Source organism: Cervus elaphus, chromosome 31 (assembly GCF_910594005.1).
Source record: "Cervus elaphus chromosome 31, mCerEla1.1, whole genome shotgun sequence".
Classification (NCBI taxonomy): Eukaryota; Metazoa; Chordata; class Mammalia; order Artiodactyla; family Cervidae; genus Cervus; species Cervus elaphus.
Window position 1 is genome coordinate 43478352 of NC_057845.1, and position 12600 is coordinate 43490951.

At 40.8% G+C, this 12600-nt stretch overlaps 1 protein-coding gene across 2 annotated transcripts in view; it reads left to right on the forward strand.

The window, feature by feature from the left end:
• The window catches only part of LOC122687260 (cell cycle control protein 50C), a 28515-nt gene extending 27665 nt beyond the window's left edge, over window positions 1-850 (forward strand). For both annotated transcript variants that reach the window (XM_043892573.1, XM_043892574.1), the window contains one exon: window positions 426-850. In XM_043892573.1, the coding sequence (XP_043748508.1) occupies window positions 426-613 (188 nt within the window). In that variant the 3' untranslated portion in view covers window positions 614-850. The remainder of the gene's footprint in view (window positions 1-425) is intronic.
• The last annotated feature ends 11750 nt before the right edge of the window (window positions 851-12600 follow it).

Here is a 12600-nt window from a genome sequence, read left to right on the forward strand (position 1 = left end):
GTTCTTCACTCCTCTTAAAGAATTTTCCCTGAGGTACAAATTTAAACCTTAGCCTCTAAAGGACTTGAGCCTACCCTGGGTGTCCTGATCCACAAACACAAATTTAGGCTTGCTGCACAATCTGTCTATAGGCTTTTCATTTCCTTGGGTTTGTAAATTAACTGTATTTGTTCATATTATTGAGTTATCTGTAAGTCATTCAGATCCGTTTGTGTCCGTTTCTTTCGTAGATTGCAACCATGTAGAGGGAAGGCTTGTTTTCACTTAGTTTCTTTCCAGCAAGATAAAACATACTGCTTGGTAAAGATTAGGCTAAATGAAATTGAATAGTCAACCATTTATCACCTACAAAAACAGCAATATTAGGTGTCGAGGTGGGGCTGAGAAGTGCTGAGACAGATCCTTAACAAATTTTCTTTCCTTAGACTTTCCCGTAAGCAGGTTCCAAGGACAAAAAGCACTTGTTCTCTCCACCCTGACGTGGAGTGGAGGCAGCAGCCTTTTCTTAGGCCTCGCCTATCTGGTGACGGGAGCTGTGACTTTGTTGGCCTTCTTTTCCATGATGGCAGTTCACCTGAAGCTGAAAGAAAGGAAAACGTTCTTCCTCCAGTAGTAAAGTCAAGCATTAAAAAGAAAAACAGAAAATACAGAAATGGACAGTGAAGTAATGGAGCCAAAGATCTCAAAATGGGGTCTTCTACCAAGGGGAGCTGGACTGACCGATCAAGTACTCTTCCAGAGACATACGTAATAACAGTTTCAAAGTAAAGAAAAAGAAGAGGAGGAGGCATAGTTAGGTATAGTAAAATGTCCTTGGGATGGGGAGGATAAATCATCCTTGAGTTCTAAACCAAGTCTCGGGTATTTATTTGAAGCCCTTGTGCCTGAAAATAGGTGAATGCCTAGGAGGGTAGCATCACAGATGAGAGGAAGTAAAGCTGGGGCCCCAAGATTAGGTGAGTCCTTTTAACCATCAGTCAGGCTCAGACCATGTGCCTTCCCTGGCTGGTTGAAATTATAGACTCCCCAGCCACAATTTTTGATCACTGAATTGAACAATCGGGATGATTTTTGAAAATGGATTTATTCAATGTTCTCTACTTTCTGTGGGTCAAAATGAAGTTTTCTTACTAAGAGTAAGCCAAGTGAAGGTTATGGCAGTAGTCCTCAGAACACCCAAAATACATCACTACACCAAAAAGAAAGTCCAGGAATTTCCCTAAAGCTACCCATGAGGCCAAAAAGGAAGTACTGAAAGTGACTGATGCTCTCAAAAGCTGTACTCAGCATGTGAGGGTGCAACACGGTTCTGAAACTTACATCGGAATGACACTCTAGGTAGAATGTGGGTGGCGACGCGGATTTGTGATACTTGAATTACACATTTTGAGGGAGTTGTTAGGGTCCATCTTAAAAGATTTGAAGTCCTGCTAAAGGCCACTTAAAAGGAGACTGAATGGCATGCAGCTGACCCTTGAACAGTGCAGGGGTTAGTGGCGCGGACCCCCAAGCCTTCGAGAATCCACCTATAAATTTACAGTTGGCCGTTAATACCTGTTGTTCTATCAATACATCCACGGATGCAACCAGCTGTGGATCATGTAGTACTGAAGTGTTTACTGAAAAAAATCCGTGTCGGAGTAGACACTTGCCCTTCAAACCCATGCTGTTAGAGGATCAGCTGTACTTGGTCAGGCTGCCAGGGCAGGAGACTTGATGGATCCGCATAACTACATAGCCAGTGTACTGTACTGTAAAAAACATGTTTATGTATTATTTTTATTTTTTGAGGTTGGGGGAAGCTTCACTCTATGATGACTCTAAGAGCAGAATTTTCGTTGTTAGAAATGTAGCACCAATACAGAGATGTCTTTTTAGCAGCCAAGAAAGCATTTCTTTGCTGCAACTTTCTATGTTCACTAAACGGTCAAGTACTTTTCCAAACAAGCCAAAATGGTTTCAGGTACCAACCACTGACCTCGCTTGACCAGGTTGTGGTAGGCTGAGTAATGCCCACTGCAAAGATACCCACATCCGAACCCCTGGGACCTGTGAGTGTGACCTTGTACCCAGAAGACACTAGTGTGGCTGCGTGTTCAGTCCCTCAGTCGTGTCCAACTCTTTGTGACCTCATGGGCTGTAGCCTGCCAAGCGCAGGGTTGGATTTCCATAGGATTTTCTGGGCAAGAATATTGGAATGGGATCTTCCCGACCCAGGGATTGAACCTGCATCTCTTGCATCTACTGCATTGGCAGGCAGATTCTTTACCACTGTGCCACCTCGGAAGCCCAGAAGACAGTTTGCAGGTGTGATTAAGCTAAGGATACTGACATGGGGAGACTGTACTGGATTATCTGTGTGGGCCTAATGTAATCATAAGGGTCCTCATAAAAGTGAGGCAGGAGATCAGAGGAGTGGGGGGGGATGTGTCTATGGAATCAAGAGTTTGGGGTGATACAAAGAAGGGGTTGTGATCCAAAGAATGCAGGCAGCCTCTAGAAGCTGAAAAAAAGCAAAAGACACAAGCTGTTAAAAGTCCTACTGACACCTAAATTTGAGAGCTCTGACCTCTAGAACTGTAAGAAAATTAATTTATGCTGTTTTTAGCACACGTATGGTAATTTGTTATAGTAGCGATAGAAAACTAATATATTAATACCATGGGTTGTCAATGCTCTGGTCGTCTGAACAACTGTGGTTTCTTGAGCTTAGGTGACCTATCCAGGGCAGAGAGCTAGGCAGGAACAGAGCTCACACAGGAACCAAACCCAGCAACTTCAGACCCTGGGCTCTCGCCCCTTCAGTCCACACTCCTCAGCTATGATGTTGATTGGAAAAAGTCATGAAGACATCTGTTACATCTCAGTCTTGTTTGTCAACTTATAAACTGCTGTGTTAGTCAAGGTTCTCTAGAGAAACAGATTGGAGATGTGTGAGTGTGTGTGTGTGTGTGTGTAGGGAGATTTCTTTTCAGGAAATGGCTTGCGTGATTGTGGGGGCTTGGCAAGTGCAAAATGTGATGGGGGAGACTAGCAGGCTGGATGCTTAAGAAATGGTCACAGTTCAAGCCAGAAGACCGTCTGCTAGAACGCCAGCAGGAATTGGTGTTGCAAGTGAAGCCCAAAGTCTGTCAGCTGGAGAATTCCCTTTGTTCCGGGGAGGTTAGCACTTTGTACTACAGGCTTTCCATTGGCTGCATGAGACCCACTCACATATGGAGGGCAATCTGCTTTAATCTGATTTAAGTATAAATCTCGTCCAAAAGCAGCCTCACATGCTTGCCGCATCTACTGAGCCTGCGTGCTCTGGAGCCTGTGCTCCACAACTGGAGAAAGCCCACTAGAGAAAGCGTCAACAAAGATCCAGCACAGCCAAAGTGTGAATAAATAATTAATTCTAAAAAACAGCCTCCCAGAAGCATCCAGAACAATGTTTGGCCAAGTATCTGGGCGCCATGGCCCAGTCAAAGTGAAAGTGATAGTCACTCAGTCGTGTCTGACTCTTTGCGACCCCATGGACTGTAGCTCGCCAGGCTGCTCTGTCTATGGAATTCTCTAGGAAAGAATACTGGAGTGTGTTGCCATTTCCTACTCCAGGGGATCTTCCCGACCCAGGGACCAAACCTGAGTCTCCCACGTTACGGGTGAATTCTTTACCGTCTGAGCCACAGGGAGGCCCAAGTAAACCGGAGTGGGTAGCCTATTCCTTCTCCAGGGGATACTCCCAACCCAGGGACTGAACCTGAGTCTCCCACATTGCAGGCAGATACTTTACCGTCAGAGCCACCAAGGAATAAAGGTGTAGAGTTAACCTTTATTGGAAATTTAACCAATAAACCCCTGCCTTATGCGACAAATCCACAATGCCAAGGATACCAAAGTGAGCCAGCTGGGGCCCTGGTCTCAAGGGACTCTTCTCGCATGGGTCTCTCTGTCCTTCCAAACCCATTCGCCCAGCCAAGCGTGGATCCCACAGTCGCCTAATGTGGGTCTCACGTAGCTTGCTAAAATGTCAATCTGGCCTCCAGGACTGAAGAGGGACCATGCCCCCCTCAGGATAGCACCAGCCCTCCACCCCCGCAGTGTGATCCCAGGACCCCAAAGTCCACACTGGGCACACAGAGGTGTTCTTAAGTTGATAAAAAATATAATCCTTCCCAGCCTGCACTAAAGCCTTTGTTGTGAAGCCTGGGTTTTCAGCTGGCTTGTTTCATGTAGAGGCTTTATTAACCAAATGTTAATAAAGGAAAACCAGCTTCAGACAGCTGCTGGTGGTTTTCCTTCACAGGACCGCGCTGCAGCCTGCAGTTGTCAACATTTCAGTCTCTGGATATTCCCGAGTGGTAGGACAGAAGAGCAGATTTCTTGTGGCTTCTCTACTGGGTGCAACACGGGGAAGCCCATGCCCCTTCTTGCTGCCAGGAGTCACTCAGGCTCTCAGCCCAGGGTCCCACTCCTCAGCACTGGCTCACGAGTCTGTAGCTAAATCAGCCTTAGTTTGGCAAATAAGCGCAGCACTTTGAAGTCTTTATCTCTACTAACCAGGTTTCAAAAACCTTCGTGCTCCTTGCACTGGTTTACAGTGTCAGAATCTTTGACACTTCTTAGATAAATGCATTGTAGGATGAGCCATGTTTTATCTACACTCCTCCCTGCCCGGCCCGACAGTTCCCTTTAAATAGCTAGCTATCTGGTAAACGATTAGAAGAAAGAAGGTCAAATTATGAGATTTGGATGGCAATGACCCAGTAGCAAGCAAAGCTTCTTTAGGTTGGGGGGGTTGGGGGGTGGGGAGGGGGGCTTCTCCTGCAAAGGGTCAGGCTTGAGCAGTGTCCCCGTTCTAATCCCGTGGCATTCAGCGACATGACTCAGGGCCACACCGACAAACGTAGGAACTCTTCAAAGTCTGGGGAGTGAAATATTGTCTTACACTGAATCTTCCTTTTCTGATTAGAGTGGAGCCTGTCTCCTGCTTCCAGAGACAGGATCCAGTTTTCTTATTCATTTTCACCGCAGTTGGAATGGAAAAACTGAAGTCACTGCTCCGATGGTAAGAAACATCTTGCAGCACCCACAGAGCCAGCGGTCTGTGCAGACAGGCGTGGGGGCGCCTTTCGCCCCTTTTCTCTATGGAAAGAGCTTCACTCCACTGAAACAGATGATTTTTAGTGCAGGCTAACATGGCAGAAATAGCTTAGACTCTGCCGATTTTTTTTTTCTCTTTTTTGTTTATAAAGATTTCTCTGTTTCTTTCTTATAATCAACATCCATGGGTTGACCATAAAAATATATTCCTGAGTTTGAGGTCAGGGACTTTCTTGAGAGGTCGGGGAGATTCCAAATGGTTTGTGGAAACGAGAGCCACAGAACTGCACAAAGTAGGTTGGGGAGGACGAGACGAGCAGTCCCTCGGTTTAGAAAAGATGAGCAAATCTTTTGGATTTCCATCTTTCTTCTCAAGCTGAAAAATAAGCTCTCCCCTGAAGGGGGACAAAGAGGGGAAATGAAACAAAGAATTAAGGATGTGTCTGGCCCAATTAGACGTCCAGGGGATCGCTACCTACATTACTGCATTTCATCTTCACAACAAAGGGATGAGACAGATCTGTTACCATCCCATGAATCACTTCCCTCACCCTTCTTCCCTCCCGTCAAAGCCCACTAGAGATATTCTTTGCCTTTGGGTAGGAATAGCCAAGGGATCCAGTTCTGACTATGGGACATAAGAGAACGATTCTTGGTGGAGCTGGGAAAGGAAGAGCTCTCTTGTCACCTACCCGCCACCTGTTTCCTACATATAAACGCATGATGCCTGAAGCTGTGGCAAGAGGTAAAAGACCTGAGGGCGCAAAGTTTTCATACCGAGGATGGTGGAATGAAGGATGGAAAGAGCTTGATTCTTTTTTTATAAATTATTTTTAATTGAAGAATTGTTGATTTATAAGATTGTATTTGTTTCAGGGGTACAGCAAAGTGATTATTATATATACATCTATATTTTTAGACTATTTTCCATTATAGGTTATTATATGACTTTGAGCACAGTTCCCTGTGCTTCACAGTAAATCCTTGTTGGTTATCTGTTTTATGTATAGTAGTTTGTGTTAATCCCTACTCCTAGATTATAATCTTTGATAACCGTACATTATCTTCTATGTCTGTAAGTCTGTTTCTGTTTTGTAAGTAGATTTATTTGTATTACTTTTTTTTAATTCCACATATAACTGATATCATATATTTGTCTTTGTCTGACTTACTTCACTTAGTATAAATATTTTCTAGGTCCATCAACCCTGCTGCAAATAGCAATATTTCATTCTTTTTAATGACTCACTAATATTCCACTGTATATATAACCACACCTTCTTAAGTCAGTCATCTGTTGATGAGCACTTGGGCTGTTTCCATATCCTGGCTATTGAAAAGCTTTTAAGTTTTTTTTACAATAAGCTTGGCTGTGCAAACGCTTCTAAGTTTGATTAGATTTCCATTTGTTTATTTTTGCTCTTATTTCTTGTACTTTAGGAGACTGATCTAAGAAAATATTCTGGTTTATGTCCAAGAATGTTTTGCCCATGTTCTATTTTAGGAGTTTTATGGTGCCGTGTCTTTATACTTAGGTAGTTAAACCATTTAGAGTTTATTTTTGTATGTGATATGAGGGACTATCCTAAATTCATTGATTTAAATGTAGCTGATTTCCAACACCAGTTGTGTCCAGGCTTCCCAATACCACTTGTTAAAGAGACTGTTTTCTCCACTGTGTTCTTACCTCCCTTGTTGTAGATTAATTGACCATAGGTTTGTGGGTTTATTTCTGGGCTCTCTGTTCTGTTCCATTGATCTATATCTCTGTTTTTGTGCCAATACCATGCTGTTTTGATTACTGTAGCTTTTGTAGAATTGTCTAAAGTCTGGAAGGGTTATGTCTCCAGCTTTGCTGTTTTTGCTCAGGATTGCTTTAGCAAATCTGGATGTTGTGTGGTTCCATATAGATTTTAGGATTAGCTGTTATAGTGCTGTGAAAAATGTCATGGGTACTTTGATGGAGATTGAAATAAATCTGTAGATTTCTTTGGGTAGGATGGCCATTTTAACAGTATTAATTCTTCCAATCCAAAAGCATGGAATATCTTTCCATTTCTTTGAATCATATTCTGTTTTCTTTATCAGTGTTTATAGTTTTCAGTGTTTAGGTCTTTCAACTCCTTGGTTACATTTATTCATAGGTGTTTTTTGTTTGTTTCTTGGTTTTTATGCTGGTGGTGGCTTTTTTTTTTGGAGGGGAGGCCACATCACACAACTTGCAGGATCTCAGTTCCCCAACTGGAGACTGAACGGCAGTGAAAGCCCAGAATCCTAACCACTAGACCACCAGGGAACTCCCTGACAGTTTCAAATGGGATTGTTTCTCTACCATGTCTTTCTGGTATTTCATTGTTAGTGTAAAGAAATGCAACAGATTTCTGTATGTTAATCTTATATCCTGCTATCTTATTGAATTCATTTGTTAGTTCTAATGGTTTTTGTGTTGAGACAAAAACCTGGTCAGATGACAAGCCTAGTGTCATCCACAGATAGTAGCAGTTTGTCTCTTTCCTTTCCACTTTGGATACCTTTTATTTCTTTTTCCCATCTGATTGCTGCGGGTAGAATTTCCCATACTGTGTGGAGCAGAAGTGGTGAGATTGGGCATCCTTATCTTGTTCTTCAATTAGTGGGAAGGCTTTCAGCTTTTCACCTTTGAGTGTTATGTTGGCTGTGGAGTCAATGTAAATGGCCTTTATTATGTTGAGATATGTTCCCTTTATACCCACTTTGGTGAGATTTTGTTTCTATCATGAATGGATGTTGAATTTTGTCAAATACTTTTTCTGCAAATCTGTTGAGATGATCTTGTGGGGTTTTTTTAAAGAGCTGGATTCCTCATGATATTTTTGAGACCATTGATTCAGTCTTAAAACTATCTATCTCTAGAGACTTTTTATGTGAGATTTTTTTTTTTAGCCACTTTCAGATTCTATTACTTGCAGCCAAAATCACTCTAATAGATAAAAATGTGATGATTTCCATATTACTGCACTAGGTGTGTGTCATCTGACCAGAAAATTATATTGTTGATCACTGCAGTGGAAACAAAGTGTAGTTGCTCTCTAATCTGTTGAAAATCATCTCTTGTGCAGGTCTACAGTTTTCAGCTTAGTGCATTTCCTCCTCACTGTCCATGGGTAGATGATAGCATGTTAACAGTCCCCAGGAAATGACCATGTACTGCAGATGGTAACCTTATATCCTATTATTTCTTGTGACTCAGTCGCTAAAAGATTGGCACCAGTCCTTAACCATTAGTCTTATAACTTGGCTAACACTCTTCCTAGCAAACTGATAGAAGTTCTGAGGCTGATATAATATATGAATCTATGATTATTGTCTCCTACCACGTTGATGGTACCAGATTCACAGTTTAGTATTGTTCTGTTATTCATAATGGCTACTAGCAAAGCCATCAGTTACATTTAAGCTTCCCTTCACAAATACATGTTTTACACTATATGACATTCTCAAAAAGACAAAAATAGTGATTCAAGGAAGGGGAATAATAATAAAAGAATAGAATGCAGGAGCCTTTTTAGGGAAATGGGAATGAGCTCTATACTGATTGTGGTGGTAGTTGCATGACTCTGTACCTGTGATTATTCCTAGGGCTATACATGCCCCACACTGTACATGATTACTATGTGATTATTTACAAATTAAATTCATCCCATTAAAAAGAGTTTCTAGCCAGTCATTCATCAATAAGTCCAAATTGATTTACTGTTTTATATAATTGTGAACAAGAAAGAGGATGTGCTATAGTTGGCTGTTGTTGAGCTTAAGAAAAACAGTAACTCAGTAAGGGAAGGGAATACCTAGATCTGATTGCTGTAACTGACAACAGTGGTTGGCTTCACTAAGAGATGTGGAAGAGAACAGGGTTTCAAGAAATAAAGCTGCAAGTTCTTAATTGCTGAGGCTTCTGCCAGTTGGGGGCAGGGGGTGGTAGAGCAAGAAAAAAAGCCATTTCCCTTGTTACAGAATCTCAGGGTCCATGATCTCAACTGATGTAGAAAAAAAGGCACTTGCAAAAATTCAACATCTTTCCTAATAAAAATACTCAATAAACTAGAGTTAGAAAAGGTTACTTCAACATAGTAAAGGCCGTAGATGAAAAACTTACAGCCAACATATTCAATGGCGAAAGATCGGGAATAAGGTAAGGATGCTCACTTTTGCCCCTTCTACTCAACATCATGGCTTCCCAGGTATCACTGGCGGTAAAGAACTTGCCTGCCAATGCAGGAAACGGGGGTTTGATCCCTGGGTCATGAAGATTGTCTGGAGAAGGGCATGGCAACGTGGAACTAGAAGCTCTGTTTAGAGTAGTTAAGCAAGATAAAAGAAATAAAAGGCATTCAAATTGGAAAAGAAGTAAAATTATCTCAGTCTACAAGTTATAAGATCCTATACGTAGGAAACCCTAAAGATTACACAGACACACACACACACACACCTTGTTGGAACCAATAAAAGAATTCAGCAAAGTTGCAGAATACAAAATCAACACGCAGGCGCTTTCCTGGCCATCCAGCGGTGAGGACTCTGTACTCCCAGTGCAGGAAGCACGAGTTTGATTCCTGGTCAAGTAACTGAGATCCCACATGTTGTGTGGTGCAGACACACACACGCACACACACACATGCACACACACATACATACCACACGCTCATGCACACACACATACCACACACACCACACACACACACATATACAAGCATAGACACACATGCACACACACATACCACACACACTACATACACACATACACACAAGCACAGACACACACATACCGCACACACAGACAGACATGCACACATATATACAGACACAAACACCACACACATACACACCAAACACTCAGACACACAAGCACGTGTATACAGACACACACACACACACATACACGTATACACACACACACAGAGACACACACCAGTCATGCTTTAAAAAAAATTAGTTTTGCTTCTATACACTAGCAATGAACAGTCTAAACGGAGATTAAGAAAGCAATTCAACTTACAGCATCAAAAAGAATGAAATACGTGGCAGTAAACTTAACCAAGGAGGTTAATTACACTTGAAGACTACAAAACATTCCTGAAAGAAATTAAAGGCACCAATGAATGGAAAGACATCCCATGTTCACAGATTAGAAGTTTTAATATTGTTAAGATGTCAATACTACCCAACAAGATCTACAGATTCATCAAAATTTCAATACTTTTTTCAGATAGAAAATTAATCCTGAATCTATTATGGAATTTTATCAAGTGACCTGAAATAGTCAAAACAATCTTTGGAAAAAAAGAATAACATTTGAGAGCTCACATTCCTGATCTCAAAATTGACTATAATTCTATGACAATCAAAACACACTACCATATGTGGTACTACCATAAAGACAGACATATATACAATGCAGTACAATAGAGAACCCAGAAATAAACTCTCATAAATAGGGTCAAATAATTTTCTATAAGGGTGACAAGACCATTTAATGGGGAAAAGATGGTCTTTTTAACAAATAATGTTGGGAAAACTGCATTTCAAAATGCAGAAAAAAGTTAAGCTTGACCCATACCTTATATTATGTACAAATATTAACTCAGAATGGATCAAAGACTTAAATGTTACAGCTAAAACTTAGAAGAAAACATAATAAAAAAAAAGCTTTATGATATTGGGTTTGGCAGTGATTTCCTAAATATGACACCAAAAGCACTGTCAAGAAAAGAAAAATAATTGAGTTGGACTTTATCAAATTTAAGAGCATTTGTACATCAAAACACACTATCAACAGAGTGAAAAGAGAGCCTCAAGAGTGGGATAAAATCGTCACAAAAATCACATGTCTTAGGTTAATATCCAGAATATATAATTTAAAAATGCATCCCAACAGCAAAAAACCAACAATCCAATTTTAAATGGGCAAAAGACTGGAATAGACATCTCTAAAAGTGTACAAATGGCCACTAAACACATGAAAGGATGCTCAATATCTAATCAATTGGGAAATTCATATCAAAACCATAAGCTATCACTTCACATCCAATAAAATAGTTATTGTCCAAAAAAAAAAGAGCAGAGTTACAAGTGTTGACAAGGATGTGAAGAAAGTAGAACCCATTGCTGGCAGTAATGTAAAATGGTGCAGCTGCTGTGGGAAATGGTATGGTGATCTTTCAGAAAACATAAAAATAGAATTATAAAATGATCCAGCAATTACACTTCTGGGTGTGTACCAAACAAGCAAGAACTCTTAACAGATATTTGTACACCAGATATATGTTCATAGTAGCATTATTCACAAGAGCCAAAAGGTGGCAACAACTCAAGTGTCCATCAGTAGACAAATAAATAAACAAAATGTATTGTTTGGTGTGTATGTATATACGTATGTGGACAGACAGACAGACATATACATATAGTTGATCCTTGTAAACTTAGGGTTTATGGGCATTGACCTTAGGAGTAGTCAAAATCTGCATATGACTTTATATCTGCAGTTCAGGATCCAAGGAACAGTGAACCAGAGATCATGTAATATAGTAGTACATATTTAGTGAAAAAGATCTGTATATAGGTGGATCTGCACAATTCAATTCCATGTTGCTCAAGGGTCTACTGTGTGTGTCTATATATGTGGGTATATATATTTTTATGTAAATACATACAATAGTATTTATCTGAGCCTTTAAAAGTGATGAAATTCTGTAACACATGCTACAACATGGATGTACCTAGAGGACATCATGGTAAGTGAAAACACTAAGCCAAACACAAAAAGGCAAATATTGTATGATTCCACTTTTTGGATGTACTTATGTCAAATAGAGGCGGAAAGTAGCATAGTGGTTGCCAGAGGCTGGGGGTAGAAGGGAGTGGCAAGTTGTCCTTTAATGAGTACAAAGTTTCATCTTGGGAAGATGAAGTGGTTCTGGAGATAGAGGCTGGTGATGATTGTGCAACGGTATGAGTGTACTTAATGCCACTGAACTGTACACTAAAGAAAGGTTAAAAGGGTAAATTTTATGTTATATGTATTTTACTACCAAAACAAACAAAAATCTCAAAGTCAGTGTGCCCTGCGTGGAATTTGGAATGATGGCAAAAAGCCGTTTTGAGTGGCTTTTTGCACTTGTGCTAAGCATCTGATCAAGCCAAATATCAGTAAGGAAGGTGGAGTAAAACTGGCTGTAGTTTTCAGCTGTAGTTATCTTCCAGCAAGTTAGGACAGCATGCTTGTTGTATGAGTCCTGTCTTGCTAGTTTCACTGGAAATGAATATTGTCCACATCAATGGAGAGTTTTATTAACTAGGGTTTATTGGGTTCGTTAAAACAGTCCATTATTTAGTAACTCAAAAAGTTCTTCAGCCACAGACATCTTATGTCACTACAACACCGAACAGAACTCTATCTAAGATGCTCTGTAGATAAGTTCTTAGTACAAGGAATGCATTTTCCTGGGAACACGCCGGAGCCTCCACATGGCCCCTAAG